Here is a 15,086-nt window from a genome sequence, read left to right as displayed (position 1 = left end):
GCTCCGGAGCAGAAGGTGGATAAGTTGTAGATGGAGGGGCGGGATCGAGCACGAGGCGGCAATCGCTGAGTACGCTAGTTGGGGAGCATCTCTCCGGTGTCTCGCCCACGACTGGTGATATCCTATACCATCGCGACGCTTGCCGCATAGAACTTGTAAGCGGCGAGCGCAGCGTTTCCCTGTAAAATGCTCCACGAAGTGTCCCGTCTCTTCAATAGAACAGTGAGGGATCGTCCCTCCCGCGACAAGCCGCAAGCAACATCCGCTGAAAGCCCGTCAACTGCTCCGGATCAGTCCCCGGCTTCCAACCCAGCGACAAGTCGCCATACGCAATCAGACAGTCCACGCCTTTATCGCACGGCCCCCTCTGCTCCCACGCCGCAGAATCGCATTCCCACAAGCTGCCATCCTTGGTCAGCGGCAGCCGCGCCAGCACAGGCACCTGGTCGCACAACCCGCCCTGGTTTACGCAGCTCCAGCCGCCTCTTAGGAACACGGACATCAGCACTGTCCGCCGTATCGACTCGTAGAACACCCAGGCGTCGTAGCAGGTTTTGAAGGAGGCGGGTTCGTTGAAGGAGCGCTTCCACAGATGCGCGGTCCACACTTCGAGCAGGCGGTTCTGGCGGTCGGCTTGCGCTTGCGCGCCGAGGTCGGGGTCGAACAGGCGGATGATTTGGTAGATTATGAGGGCTTGGACGGCGGCGAGGTGGTCGGTGAGCGACCAGCCGTGGGAGGAGGCTACGAGGGCGGCGATCTTGTCGTCGATAGACGTTGTTAATATGGAGCGGTTTCTTTCGGTCTTTGCGAGGTAGAGCGCGGAGAGACTGCAGCTGTCTTGGTATGCTGTTGGCTGGCTGTTCCTGTACAGTGCTTCGTGGATGAAAGGCGTGTGGCCGGAATACGCCAGCGTGGGTACCATCGCGCACATCCTGCCGCACAGAAACATAACCTGCGCTTCGGTAAGATAGCAAGGACACCAAAGGTGCGTCATTAGCTCCTTGCAAATGCGCGGCTCCCTACAAGTCCTATGGCTCAGTCTCAGTGGCCCTGGTTCACTCTCAGGACTCGACGAGCCTTCCGACTGCAGCAGCGCCAGGTCGACATCTCGCGATGGTGGTTCCGCGGGTCCTAGAGTCACTTCGCTGCCAACCAACGGGGCGAACTCAGGCGTAGCCTGCCGGATGACGACCTCAGCTTCGCGAACCGAAGCATTGGGGTAAGCGCAGTCCAATCCCTTTGTAAAGCAGCGCTTGCAGCATGGAAAGCCGAGATCGCACCTCCGTTTGCTCTTGACACACTGGCGGCAGGATTTCTTGCGCGTCGACGAGATATATCCCAGCATGTTCTGTTCCGAATTTATAATCCAGGTGTGGGGACGTTTAATGGAGCCGCAACAACAAACAAAAGCAAGGCCGCTGCGCGAGAAAGTTAAATGCTGAGCAAACCTTCACAGAGAGTATGTAAGCTGGGGATATATAAATTGTGAGCATGGTGAGTCAGTACTGTAAGATGGATGCAGGTGAGCGGAGTTCCACCTCGCGACGCGTTCCCTCGCGGAGATAAGACGGTTCTTGTTCCCACACGCTAGCCCGACATCGGACGGATCTAGCCCGACATCTGGACCCCAAATATAGCAATCAGCACGTGACAAGGCAGCAATCGCGAGAATCGCCGCAGGCATGCGATACGGAGAGCGTGGAACGAGCGACGTCTGATGCGGAGCGCGATCAAAGCGATAATGCATGCGCGGCTCTAGCTGCTTTGTCCGGACGTGGATGGGGCTGTTATTGGCTAAATCCTGATGTCATGGTGCCTGTGCACTTTCACATGCTGATTCACAAGCCCACCGGCCCCACCGCGCCGCCTCACACTTCAGCTGCACGCCAGTTCGCAAGACGGCTTCTTCTTCATAACACGCCATTCTTCCAGCCCTATTATCGTCTCTGCGGTCCTGTGAAATCATTCGTTCCAGATTATCTATTCCCATTGTATATCATTGTACTACCACCACTTAGCCATCGCCTGTCCACCTCTTCCCCGCCCTGACGACACTCGCTTCGCAGACTACAGTACATCAAGATACTTCGACATGGCGGTCATGGGCTCTGCCGGTGCTGATCGAGCACGGAGTCTGCTCAATGGCGTCCCCGATCGCTTCAACGACTTCTGCCACATGGACCAGATCACCTTCGTACAACTCGCCGACTGGATGGTAGAACACGCCGAATCGAATACACCAGACATCAGTATAGAAGAGAGTCTGTTCGTCTTTCTCGACATCGTCGCGCAGGGAAACAGCTTCAGGACCGCCGCCTACAACTGGGATCACGACATCGAGCTCACGCAAAAGTGCGCTAACCCAATGCCCCAATGACACATAAACATGCTGACTCTTCATCCACAGCATCTTCCTCAACATCATGAGTGCTCTGCAGACCCTCCGCGAGAAGGAAGACATCTCCCCTTCATGCCCTTCCTTCAAAGAGACCCGAAGTCGTTGGCGCGTGCTCAAGGCATTCCGCCTCGGCAAGTCGAGAATAGACGGCAAGCTCAAGGTCGGAGACGAGGGTGGCGACGGACTTGAGGTTAGCCAAGAGAGCCTGACGCAGGCCCTGACGGCCTTGAACAACTTCATCCACGAACATAGGGAATTCTAGGCGAGCGCGGCTCTGGAATGGGAAGGCGTAATGGTATGGACTGGCATTGCATCGGCGGGCTAGAGCATTTGGGTATGGGATGCGCTTGGGAATCATTCGGGTTTGGTTCGTTACGTAGGGTTTGGTAGGCGCAATGCGATCCCCGGATTTCGGCTTCGCTCACGTCATCGGCCCCGGACTTTAGCCCTCTCTTTTTGGATGGTGTGCATTCGCGCCCCTCATCGTCTCCAATTCATTTACTTTATACTGACTCCGCAATCCCCTTCCCAAGGATGCTCAGCCTACCCCTCTTGATCCCGAGCGCATCCTCAATTCTGCTGTCTGGCTCGCCTCGCTGTCTTCTCATCAACGCCAACTGTATGGTGCCCGCATCTACATATTTCCTTCCCTGAAACCCTCTTCTGCCCACGTTGCTTAACTCTGCTTGCGCTTCCTCTTGTATTCTCTGTCTCGCCTCCAGCACCCGTAGGGCTGGATTATCTCGTGGATCTGGGAAGGCCGATTGCGGCGGCGCAGACATCATGTCGGATGGAAAGGTAGACGAGGGATTACGCTGCGGATCGAATGAGGAGGTAGACGTGGGCGAATAGTGGGGATTAGGCTGGACCGCGCCGAGCGAACTGAGGCGGGAGGCAAAGACAGGATCGCGGGCGTCGAGATCAATTGCTATGGATCCAGTCAATATAAGACTATCTCAACCGTTACCGTGTTCCTACCTTCTGTCTTTGCATCGCTAGCCTGTGGTGGCGGGCGTACGGAAGGCCCAGCTTTTGCAGACTGTGGAGGAGCCGGTGAAACCGGCGGAGCACGAGTTGTTGTATTTGGAGGCGGACGAGTGGGATATTTACGAGCGCTTGCGCCAGCGACCCGAGCACCTTTTGATGCTGTAGAACCCATTGTTGCGTATGTGATAGGGTGTAGAAGAAGTGTTGAGATGCGAGCTCCCGATAACGCCGGTGACGACTTGTTTCTCTAATTTCTGGGAGCTTGGGCCAGGTCACGTGGATCTGCAAGAACATCTAACCTTGGAAGGAAGGTTTTGTAGTTCGAAGTAAGGATCATCCATGAGGCAAACCGTAAAGGATGAGGTAGGCCCGTCAAGAAATGCTTTTGTATTGGTATCATGCCAATATTGAACAGTCCGTTGCTATCCCGCGCCGCCGTCCTTCAAAGCTCCCTATCCTCACGGTAGTGTCCAGCAACTAAGAAAGCCAGCTCCAAGGCTTGCTTCTCGTTAAGCCTAGGATCACAGTAAGTCGTGTAGTTCAGACTCAGGTCCGCCTCCGCAAGTCCTTCGCTTCCACCGGTGCACTCTGTGACCGCGTCACCAGTAAGTTCGAGATGCATGCCGCCGAGGAACGAGCCGTGCTGTTTGTGAATCTTTAGGGCTGACGAGAGTTCTGAGAAGATGCTGTTGAAAGAGCGGGTTTTGATGCCGGTAGGCGTGCTATGGGTGTTTCTGAGAAGAGTCAGTCTAAACAATTGCTGTCTTAGTGGTGGAAGTGTGGCTTACCCGTGCATTGGATCGCACTGCCATAAAACCACATGCCCGCTACTCTTTACGGCCTCAATATGGGTTCCCAGCATTGAATCCACCTTGTCTTTGCCATAGCGCGTAATCAGCGTGACCTTGCCGATCTCCTTCGTGGGATTGACGATGTCGAGCAGTTCAACTAACTCGTCCGACTTCATCGACGGGCCGACCTTGATTCCGATCGGATTCTCAATGCCGCGGAAGTATTCAACGTGCCCTCCATCAATCTGCCGCGTCCGGTCACCAATCCAGATGAAGTGTGCGGACGTGTTGTACCAGCCTTTCCCATCAGATGAGGGCTGTGAGGGCTGGTAGCCCGCAGGATGTTTGAGTCTCCGCGTCAAGCTTTGTTCGTACTCTAGAACCAAGCCTTCGTGACTGGTGTACAAATCGACCGTCTGCAACTGTCCTGCGGTATCTGCGCCTATAGTCCGCATGAATCGAAGTGAATCTGAGATGCTCGTGACGATCCTCTGGTACTTCGACTGCAGTTCCTTATCCCGAACATGGCCAAGTCCCCAGTCCATGGGGTTATGCAGGTCAGCGATGCCACTGGATAACTGGCCACGGATATAATTCAACGTCGTAGCCGAATGGAAGTAAGCGCTGACCAGTCTCTCCGGATCCACCTTACGGTGCGCAGGATCGAAGCCATTTAGTATATCGCCTCGGAAACTAGGGATCTCCTTGCCGTTCACGACTTCGGTGGGGCTGGACCTGGGCTTAGCGTACTGGCCTGCCATTCGACCAATGCGAATGACCGGCTTATTGGAACCCCAAATGAGGACTAAGCTCATTTGAAGCAGGAGCTTGATTTTGGCATCAATCGGGTCATCCGCACAGTAGGAGAACAGTTCGGCACAATCGCCGCCCTGAAGCAGGAATGCTTTCCCTAATGCTGCATCTCGGAGACTTGATTTAAGCTTGGCAATTTCGGTCGGCGTAACAATGGGCGGTAAGCTTGAGAGTTTTGCCAAGGCGGATGACACGGCAGTCGGCTCATCATATGTGACTACTTGTTTTATTGGCTTTGCTCGCCAGGCTGAGGTTGTTAGAGCCACATGCGGAATGTAGAGGGGTGTTCTTACATGAGGGCGACCATTCGCCACCTGCCGACATTGCGTTCAAGGAAGCCCGATTTGCTACTGCTTTCTGGAGGCAATACTATCTTTGAGATGCTGTTGCAGGTCTGATCAGAACTAGTTAGGAAGTGCTTGATTTATGTACTCAACAGCGAGTGATGGGGTGAGAGAGAAGTTGACCCCCAGCACAGACATAGAAGGTCTAGGAGAGGGACCTGCATAATATAGTGTGTGAATGCGAGTCCTCGTGATGGTTATAAGCTTGACAAGCTAAAGTACTGTGACTCAATGCACTCGAGACCTCGGGAATAGATGGGGACGTAGCAAACGCAGAAAACTGATCAAACCGTTGCTAAAGAGCGAGCTGAGCTTACCTTTGAATTCTTGTATGGCAGAAAACCGTTGCTGCTATACCAAATTTGAAGAACCAAAGTGACGTTACGAGTCAGAAGCAGTCACGCTCAAAAAACAAACGGAAGAAGCCACCAATTCATTTCGAGCAAGTCTCGGCGGTGCGCCGCGCTAATTGGTCAGTTTCCATTCTCCGAAATCGAAAGCTTGGCGGCCATCCTGTTCAACCCTTTACGTCGCCTCTCCCGCCCATACACCTCTCTACACGTCGTCTCTTAATTCATAATCATCATGGCCGAAGAACCACAACCCTCCAACATCCACGAGGGCGCATCCGAACCGCAAGCACCTGCCGGCTCCGCCGAAGACCGCAAAGCCGCCGCCGCCCTCTCCTCGCTCGACGCCCAAGACGACGATTCCTCCGCAAAGAAAGATGTCGATAGCAAGGCACTCGGCGAAGCGATGAAGAACCTGAGTGTGAAGGACAAAGGTGCGGGGCAAACCAAGAAAATGGCCGTCAAGATTGATCCTGCCGACGTTTCTTTTTTGGTACGTCCTGAATTCAATCATTTCTTTTATGGAATTGGAAAATGGAAAACTAGGCATAATTGTGGATTGGAAGAAGGCAATTTAACAGTGAATCTAGGTCTCAGAACTCGAGCTCCCGAAAGCGAAAGCGACCGACCTTCTCCGCGCGAATGACGGCGATGCATTGAAGGCTGTCACAGCTTTTATCACGCCGGCATTCGCTTGAACTAGAGCCTCCTCCATGAGTAGTTTAGATTCAATACCTCGAAGTACACCATGGAATGGCGTAGACATGCTGGCCTCGTACGGCATCGGCGAGGGAAACGACACATTGGTCGGCCAAGGGGTACGTTTTGGCAGGGTGAGACCAGCAATGCTGTAGCCTTGTTCACTCTGCACACCGAATGTGCAGATATACAAACGAACGATATCCCGCACTGCAAGAACACTCTACATCGCATTTATCACATAGCGCAGAGCCATGAGCCAGATTGCTGAGCATTGCTTCGTCCACCACAATTATCGGACCTTGTTGGAGGCAATATATCAAAGAATAGCTGCATATTCTGCGCTCGAGACTATCCAGAAAGCCTTCCCAATACTATAGAAGAGTAAATGGGATCCGCAATAAACCACCCAATTCATATTAGGACCCTTACCGCTATCCTCATTCGACGTCACATGTATTGGATGATCAGATTCAACCTTACGACCCTTTTTCGCCTACTGCTCATATGATACTGCGTCAGCCTATGCCGAAATGTTTCTTCGCTTGAGAGTCTTTCCGCTTGGCAACACAAGGCTGAATCGCCCCAGCAGGGTTCGTGCGTTGAAGGCAGCCAAGGCTGTGTTGAAATACAGCCTTCTGCAGCCTGATCACTTATGAGCTGACAAGACGACAGAACACCTCTCACGCTCCAACCGGAGCATATGTAGTCTGTTCTGCAGTGGGCTATACATCCAGACAAATAGGTGGAATCGCTCTGCAGCTTTCATTCGCGAGGTCCAGCGAGGCTAAGGTAATGTTGATATGCGACCTTCCGCAGCCTGCTGTTCATACAGGCTGAGCGTTTCCTCAGTTAACAATAACAGTTTCACAGTCGGTACAAGTGTCTGCTAGCTCTTTGCTGTTCCAGTAACGATCAGGCGCACCATGCAAGCACCGTCAACTTCCACTGCTGAGCATTCTCTACATGAGAGAGAATGGATACCTATAAACGCCGAAGTTAGCACCAGCCCACCACACTTGCCAAACTCCCAGCAAACGCCGAGACGACCCGACCTACAGACCAGAACTCATTACGCAATCGAGACGGCCAATATCCCGCGCCTAGAGCAGTCATTCGATACACAGGAAAACGAACACACAGGCTTAGGGATCTCACCTACACATATATCCTCAGCGAACCTTAATTCTCAGAAGCGCGCGTACAGGCAGCGTAGGAAGGATCCGTCTTGCGATGCTTGCAGAGAAAGAAAAGTCAAGTGCGATGCAACAGAGACTGCCGCCTGCTCGGAATGCTTGAGCCGAAACTGCAAATGTCAGTTTACCAAGGAGACGAACGGGCGAGTGTCTGCAATCCCGGACCGGTGGACGTCTGTAATCACGCAAGTGCAAGATCTTCAGCGTCAAGTCGCCGAACTTAACCAACAAGCATTCAGTGACCCTGGGCTAGATAGGGCAAGCTCATCTTGGTCCGCAAAGGATGACGAGACGCTAATCCAGGCCCGCGCTCAAGGGTTAAACTGGAATCAAATCGCAATGAAGCACTTCCTTCAAAAGACGCCAAATGCCTGCCGTAGGAGGCACGAGCGTTTAGTGGAAAGGCAGAACGCCGAGCAATGGTGCTCTTCAATCAAGCTCGCACCTGATTGGATTCGATCGCAGACACCACCGGGACGTACTAGTCCACCACTTGAGCTATTCCATCCTCAAGAGTCTCAGAGCGTAAGCAGCGACGCTTCAGTATCCAACTCTTACCCAGGGCAGCCCTCAAGCCCTATACGGCACTCTGATGTTCTTGCTGTGGCTCCTTCAGACGGGCCCCCTACGGAGCATCCTGAATCACCGTTTGCATTTTTAATGGAGACAGCAGAGCGGTCCGCACCCTCTCGAGGCTCATTATCCCCTGGTAACCGGAGTAAAAGTCCGCAAGGCCCTCCTACAGGATTCGACATAGAGTTCACTCCGCAGCTCTTACCGCCCCAGCAAAGGCCGGAGGCACAGCCTGATGAGCGCCATTCACCATCGGCTTTGGCGTCGCTACCGGAGCAAAATCGTGCCCCTCCGGAGGCGTCAATTTCGAGAGATGTTCGGCCCAAGTACGGGATCGATGTGGCGTGTGCTCGCTGCAGAAAGCGAAAGATTCGATGTGGTGGCGACCCTGGAGATGGCTCCGGGTGTAGGGCCTGCAAGCTAGTCGACGCCCACGCTAAAAAGTGTCAGTTCAATCGGCGCGTGGGCCTTCCCCTGAAAGATACAACTGCGGATGTCGGGCAGGTCGGCAGTCTATCCCCGCCAACTCCATTAACCGCGGAGGAGTTGCACCACTTCCCATACTGGCAGAGCAACAATGTCCTCAGGAACCATCCGGGTGCAGACGATATGTGGCAGGATTCGTCACCTGGGACAGACGATGCGGCATCTCTTGACAATGTTAGCGAATCTGTTAAAACTCCTGAGAACTCGACTTACGAATGTCTACCCCCATCGATACGAAGAGCAGAGGAGTTGGCGGCAGATATCGATCGCTTGAAACCCGCAGGCACCTCTGAGAGTGTCGAAGTGGACGCATTTAAGAAGGAAAACGGCGCATCCAAACCAGATGAAGGTGAAGTTGCCGCATCATCCGATGGAAGTACACATGATGAGAAAGAGAGCACACTAGAGGCTCTCTCGGACATATCGGATCTATCGAGAGGAGGACTGCTACCATCCGAAACACGATTCACACTCTCCATCTCTTCGCCTCACCCGCCTCCCCTCAGTATAGAGAGGGCTCCCCCGATTACGCTAGAGCGAGGCGGGCCCTTCAGACCATCAGTGTACGAGCGTGAACCAGGCTTTGGCACAAATTCTGCACTTAGGCCACCCTTCCAGGCCTCAATATTCCGCAAGTAAGCTTCTCCGACAATATGCTCTTATACGTCTAGTCTTATTAACACTCTCAGCTCCCATTACAATACAGCTCATTTCCTGAATCCTAAATTCCAGCCAGAGCAGTGGACCCCTGACGGCATATACACAGTGGACCAAAAGCGTGTGCAAGAGCAACTCCTGGAGACACCTGAAGACATAAATAGAAGAGAACGGACTGGCGCCATAGACACAGGAATTGACAAGGACAGCCCCCCACAGAGTGCACACGCATCAGCAAACGGTCCGGCCCCGAAGCCCATCATGACCCTCGCACATAGCAGAAATAGGTCAAGGTAGGTCCATGCCTTGCTTATTTTTCCCTTTAAAGTCGCGCCTAACTATGTCAAAGAAATGTTAGCCCGCGTCAACTCGCTTTAGAGACTCTTCAGAAGATCTTTCGCCCATTAAACGACGAATCCGGACGACTTCAACGTGAGCATTTAATAGAAGCTGGAATAACCGCTGGGGACATAGATCCCATCATATCTCCAGACGATGGCGATAAGACACAAGAGGATGATTTAGGGGATGTTCTTATTAAAGATGAGCCCAAGGAGTTCCGCCACCGCGACATCAAGCCCAGAAACATGCTCAGTTACTCCGACTCCATCATTTTGACCGATTTCGGTATCGCCTTTGACAGTCAAATCCCTACGACACACAATCCTGGTGCCTATACGCCCCAATACTGTGCTCCTGAAGTCGAGTCCAGGGGCGAGGGGGTGTCAGAGACCATTGAATCAGCCACACCATGCATGGCCAAAAGGGTTGATTTCGCGCAACGAAGAGTACGTGCCTAGTTTCCACATTTCAGCGGTACCGCTAACGCCGTTCAAGGAGATCCATCCGGGGCAGTCAACAGAGCCGTTGGGGCCGAGAGTTAGCAACATGGAGGACGAGATTCCTTCCCTTGCCACACTGTTGGATATGGACTCTGAGAACACGCCGCCACCAGTACTTCCTCTCACAGATCACCATGACATTCCTTTCGGTCTTTCAGGAGACCCGGAAGTCGAGGATGACATAGCTTCCGTCATATCGTCTTACGCTGCGTCTATTTTCTCGGTACAGTCGCTGGCGTCGTCAGCAACAGGTCTCTCGAAGGGGAGTGGCTATTCCGCAAAACAAATAGCCACCGCCACGAAAGAGCTCGTTGCTATTTTCCAAGGGGACGAGGTTCTTGTGCCACTCTACATGAGTGCTGTTGAAGATCCGAGCATAGGGCCGGAAAGATTAGAGCGAAATCTACGGCGCTTATTCAAGAAGTATGCTGAGCATCTGAAAGTCGAGGCAAAAGACCAATTGGAATATCTGGCTGCTCGTCTTGTATCATTGAAGGCGAGGTTTTTGGCGCAGTCGATTGTTGAATGGTTCGACAGTGGTAGCCCTAGCAGTTCCAAAGGAAGACGAGAGGTGAAGGATGAGAGTTCAGAGGAGGACGAAGATGAAGCGCGGCCGTTTGACGACACAGCCTTTGAAGACCTCGACATCTTCCGTGAGTTTCTTGTAGGCAGCGATGCGTTCCAGACGCTCCGTACTCAGCTACGGGTTTTTGTTCTGCCAGTGCCTCTTCAATCTGCATTGCCAGACGAGAACGTTAGGGAGCAGGACGTGGGTGGGGTGTGCTCGAAGGTTGAGTGCTCGGAGATGCTACGAAGCCGGTCCGCTCCCGCATTGTCCGGCTGGTTGAAGCATGCTTTAAATGCTTTCTTTATTGCCACCGGACAGTTGGAGCATCCCCTTGAGTCAGGCAAAGTTCGGCTTAAGTGGCAGTGCGTAAGTACCCTCAGGATCCCATCATAATCAGCAAAGTCAGAAAACCTGATCGCTACAGGGCTGCGGAGAAATGTTCAGTGGTGATGTCACAGAACTCCAGAACGGCGGCGTCGCGGAGTTGATCACGCGTATAGAACGCGTAACGGGAGCCAAAGTCCTCGCCACGCAGTATAGCCCGGACAACACCAACCAGAAATTCGCATACCCACGTCTTGATCTATGGCTCCAGAATGGCTTCCGAAAACTCGCGGCGACTTTCCGACGACAATCGAAAGTATGCACCCTACCGCAGCACAATAGCTCCAGCTCTACGACAGTGCGCTCTGCCCCAGTTGGCCATCCACCCCAACAACATATGCTTCACCTCCTCGCCTGCATGCACCAAGGCCGCTTCGGGAAGACCCTTCATCAAGACCCTATGGAGAACATAGACAGCGATCGCACTCTCTTCTGCTTCCTCAAGCGACAATACACTCGCCATCGCGGCCGCCTCTGCACGTTGCTCTCCCTGAAAAGCGTCAAGGGGATCTTCTTCATTAAATTTCGCCTTCCCATGGGTGGCAGCGTGGAAGTGAGGCACCACAACCCCTGTTGCATCCCCGCGACCTGCGAATGCATACCACCCATAGACCGGGTCGAGCCCTCTCCGCAAGCGGAATATCGATGCATCCCTGGTCCGCCAATGGTTTGGCCGCCTATCGACCCCCACTACCTTATGCACCTCTTCACCTCTCCAACCTGCATGAACGAAAATGACACCTGGATCTTAGATCAGCTCCCCAAGCGGACTTGCGGCGAACTGAAAGGCAAGGCGGGGCAGCCGGCAGAGGGATGGGGTATCTACTACCAAGAGGGCTGGGATAAAGACATCATTACGCTAGTAGTCTTTGCGGTGTTTTTGGTGGCGAGCCTGGTGTTTGGGGTCCTGTGGTCGAAGTATAAGATGGACGTTCAAGGGGCTTTTGGCGTGAGTGCGTATATCATGGCTGCATGTGGGATCGCCATCTCGCTCGTTGCTATGAGGGCGGATAGGGTATGATCTGTGCAGTCTCTTCGGCGTCTGACGGGACAGGACGGCCGGGGGATACTTCTGTGGGCCAAATAAGACGTCCAGACATATCTAGCATCCTGAGCTTCGGTCCCCTCGATCCCCCGTCGTATTCGAGAGGGGCGCACGCTGCAGGCCCGACCTCGCTTACTCCCCTTTCTTCAACGCCTTTTACGACATTGGGTGCACGGCGTCTCCTTGGATCACTGGCGAAGCGAACACATTCACCTATTACAAAAGAGGTACGGTGCGTCTACACAGATGCTTTCCTACTCAGATCCAACCCAGCACCCGTTATGCAAATCATCACTCACAATCATGACCAGCATATCCACCATGCTCCCAGAAACAACAGCCTAACTATAGAAAACGAGGGTATATGTCCAATTTCCTACGGCAAGGAAGGAGGGGTTTTTTTTTTTTCATTCTATGCGTTGTTACGACATCTCCTTATCCAGGACCTCCGTAACACCCTGGGAACCGTGCATGACGATCTGGGTCCTGCTAAGCGAGGTCTTAACGGGGCGGCGCGCCTTGAAGATCTCGGAGAGCTCTTCGAGCGTGCGGCGGCGCGTCTCGACGTAGAGGAAGTAGATGAAGGCGAATTCGAACATGTCCCAGAAGATGAAAAGAAAGTAGTACTATCGGGAGAATTAGTTTCATAAAACACGCACAGAGGGGAGGTGGTTCAAGCTTACCTTCCAACCAGCTCCCGAAAAGGCGATACCAGTAACAAAGGTGTTGTAGAAGCCAGCAATGTTAACAAAGAAGTTGTAGAACGCCATGCCCTTTGCACGCGACTCGTAGCGCAAACATTCGACAGGGTACAGCTGTTGCAGGGGCGTGTAACCAGCGGAGAAGATGAAGCCGAAGATGAAGATGAAGGCAATGACTGCCTTCGCCTGGCCGGGCCTCTTGATGAGAGGCGTCCCACCTGAGTCCTTCAGCGGCTTGCCGTCAGGTCCATTGATCAAGTTGGTGGCGACAAGCGCGCAAACGATGGCGAAAATGAAGACGCAGCAGCCAGTGGATACTAGCAGTTGAGGTCTGCGGCCCCATTTATCCGTGTAGAGGGCGCCGAAGATAGCGCCACCGAAGCTGACCACGTTTTGCATGCCATTGTAGAGGAGACGGGTGTGGTTGTCGGTAATACCAGCGCCCTGAAGCATGGCCGGGTAGTAGTAGGATACTGGCCCGTTACCGGACCATTGGCCTGTGAACGTTAGCCAGTGTCTCAAATACAAGACAAAACGGTTATATTACCAAAGAATGCCATTGAAAGCACAAGCATCGTCCGGTAGAGCTGCTCGCGGGAGTTGAAGAGCTCACGGTAATCCCACCATCGCTTATCCGAACCGGTCACGGAAATATCTTCAACCATTTCTTTGTACTCAAGCTGGACGATAGGTGACTCACGGCTGCCTTCTCCGTGATATTTGGCCATCGTATTCAGGGCTTCCTCGTGCCGGTCATTGGCGATCAGCCAACGCGGAGTCTCGGGCAGAAATGGGGAGCAGAAGAGGACAACGCCGGCGAACACCATCTGCAACCAGACGGGAATACGCCACGCTTGCGTGCCATTCATAGTGGATGTGCCATATGGGACGAAGGTTCCAGGAATACCTCCAACAAACCAAAATGTGTTGAAGATACCAGTCAGAACACCTCGATAGGCCGGATGGGCCATCTCAGAGGCATACGCCGGTCCAGCCGTGGAGGTAATCGCGACTCCAAATCCGAGAACGAATCGGCCGCCCATGAAGCCTCCGAGGTTTGTCGAGGTAGCTTTATGCGAATAAGTAAATCGTCGTGAAAAAAGACATGTAGAGCGCACCTTGGATGCAAGTACCGAGCACGATTATTAGACAGCCAATGAACATTCCCCATTTCCTGCCCTTGTAATCGGTCGCTGGTCCGGCGGCGAAAGAACCCACCAAGTTGCCGATGGTGTAGATGGCATATACAATGCCTGTGGCTGGCGTACCCTCGGTGAGCGAGAAGCCGAAGTATTCTCGATATTGCTTGTAGCTATTGATAGCGCCCATTAAAGATCCATCGTAACCGTTGATGCAGGAGTTCAGCGTAGCAATGAGCAAGCAGAGATAGAGCTAAGTCCATTAGATTTTGGCACCAAAGTCTGATTCGAATTACTGACCCTGAACATGGCAGGCGTCCATGGCGACACGCCTGCCTTTGCTGTGGCATCAGCGAGCGCAACGTTTTGGACATTTCGGACTTGGGTGGCGCTCCCACGGCGCTCTTCCTGCGAGATGCCAGCGCCGGTCTTGTGCTCTGTCGAAGACATGTTGACGCGCGACAGCACGTATACAGGTAGGACTGATAAGTATGTTGTTGAACGGGAAGCTCAAAGCCGAGCTCGAGCCACTGGGAGCCAACACCGGGGGACGCGCATCTATTATAACAGTGTGGTGTAGCTCGAATCCAGCTCTCTCCAACCCGAATATATATCCCAGGCTTGAGGTGCAGGCGGACCGGGGTAGGACGCCATTCCCCCTTGTCGGCTCTAGGGTCGAGGCTCCGTGTAAGCGCAGGGATGCGGAGGGAAGACCGGGTAGCAGCAGCTCGCCAAAACGCGTCCTGGAGAACGATTGGGGGAAGGCGGAGTAAGATTTGGGGTCTAGTCGGCAGCATGGCAAAGACGCTGCAATCACGCGGCTCGCGTGCATTGTCCGTTCATGCCATTCTCGAAGTGGCGCGCTGATGCGCGCGATGTGCCCCTCCGTGACCATTTGGATAAAGTGCCGGCGATTTCATCTCTTTACAGGCAGACGACTTCTGTCTCATCGAGGCACAGCTAGCCCTGCTTACCAGGCGTAACTGGCCTTGAATTGTACGATATCGCTCCATTCTCCAACAGAGACCCTCACCGCGGCAGCTTCTTCCTTCGCACAGAGACGCGGTGGAGGGAGCAACGGCCCGGCTCTCCTGTGTGGCTTTTCCTAGTGTC

General features: G+C 53.4%; 5 protein-coding genes across 5 annotated transcripts; 2 read left to right on the top strand and 3 right to left on the bottom strand.

Annotated features, from left to right (window-relative positions):
* Positions 1 to 211: 211 nt before the first annotated feature.
* BU26DRAFT_559551 (uncharacterized protein) lies at positions 212 to 1,345 on the bottom strand (the record flags this gene model as incomplete). Its single annotated transcript, XM_033832715.1, has 1 exon — positions 212 to 1,345. One exon carries the CDS (start codon positions 1,343 to 1,345, stop codon positions 212 to 214), a length of 1,134 nt encoding a protein of 377 aa, XP_033689907.1.
* A 747-nt stretch (positions 1,346 to 2,092) lies between these two features.
* Positions 2,093 to 2,660, top strand: BU26DRAFT_559550 (uncharacterized protein; the record flags this gene model as incomplete). The annotated part of the gene is made up of 2 exons (XM_033832714.1): positions 2,093 to 2,352; positions 2,408 to 2,660. 2 exons carry the CDS (start codon positions 2,093 to 2,095, stop codon positions 2,658 to 2,660), a joined length of 513 nt encoding a protein of 170 aa, XP_033689906.1.
* A 241-nt stretch (positions 2,661 to 2,901) lies between these two features.
* On the bottom strand, positions 2,902 to 6,233 carry BU26DRAFT_527819 (uncharacterized protein; the record flags this gene model as incomplete). The annotated part of the gene is made up of 5 exons (XM_033830805.1): positions 2,902 to 3,326; positions 3,377 to 3,544; positions 3,848 to 4,119; positions 4,174 to 5,303; positions 5,895 to 6,233. The coding sequence occupies 5 exons, from the start codon at positions 6,231 to 6,233 to the stop codon at positions 2,902 to 2,904; spliced, it is 2,334 nt and encodes a 777-aa protein (XP_033689905.1).
* Positions 6,234 to 10,137: 3,904 nt separating this feature from the next.
* BU26DRAFT_514728 (uncharacterized protein) lies at positions 10,138 to 12,489 on the top strand. The gene is made up of 3 exons (XM_033827903.1): positions 10,138 to 11,070; positions 11,129 to 12,360; positions 12,445 to 12,489. The coding sequence occupies exons 1-2, from the start codon at positions 10,183 to 10,185 to the stop codon at positions 12,107 to 12,109; spliced, it is 1,869 nt and encodes a 622-aa protein (XP_033689904.1). The 5' UTR covers positions 10,138 to 10,182; the 3' UTR covers positions 12,110 to 12,360; positions 12,445 to 12,489.
* Positions 12,333 to 14,617, bottom strand: BU26DRAFT_147503 (general substrate transporter). The gene is made up of 5 exons (XM_033819921.1): positions 14,274 to 14,617; positions 13,953 to 14,226; positions 13,382 to 13,903; positions 12,817 to 13,331; positions 12,333 to 12,759 (listed from the first exon to the last, which is right to left on the bottom strand). The coding sequence occupies exons 1-5, from the start codon at positions 14,421 to 14,423 to the stop codon at positions 12,556 to 12,558; spliced, it is 1,665 nt and encodes a 554-aa protein (XP_033689903.1). The 5' UTR covers positions 14,424 to 14,617; the 3' UTR covers positions 12,333 to 12,555.
* Between the last annotated feature and the right edge of the window lie 469 nt (positions 14,618 to 15,086).

The sequence above is a fragment of the Trematosphaeria pertusa genome (genome assembly GCF_010094035.1).
Source record: "Trematosphaeria pertusa strain CBS 122368 unplaced genomic scaffold BU26scaffold_2, whole genome shotgun sequence".
Taxonomy (NCBI): Eukaryota; Fungi; Ascomycota; class Dothideomycetes; order Pleosporales; family Trematosphaeriaceae; genus Trematosphaeria; species Trematosphaeria pertusa.
This window is presented reverse-complemented; position numbering and strand designations above follow the sequence as displayed.

Bases quoted from the DNA above. Each gene is read 5' to 3' on its own strand.
- BU26DRAFT_147503 (XM_033819921.1), bottom strand. From the start codon at position 14,423: ATGTCTTCGACAGAGCACAAGACCGGCGCTGGCATCTCGCAGGAAGAG. The intron at 13,332-13,381 runs GTAATATAACCG...TAACGTTCACAG, and splicing joins GCTTTCAATGGCATTCTTTG to GCCAATGGTCCGGTAACGGG. The intron at 12,760-12,816 runs GTAAGCTTGAAC...TTCTCCCGATAG, and splicing joins TTTCGGGAGCTGGTTGGAAG to TACTACTTTCTTTTCATCTT.
- BU26DRAFT_514728 (XM_033827903.1), top strand. From the start codon at position 10,183: ATGGAGGACGAGATTCCTTCCCTTGCCACACTGTTGGATATGGACTCT. The intron at 11,071-11,128 runs GTAAGTACCCTC...TGATCGCTACAG, and splicing joins TTCGGCTTAAGTGGCAGTGC to GGCTGCGGAGAAATGTTCAG.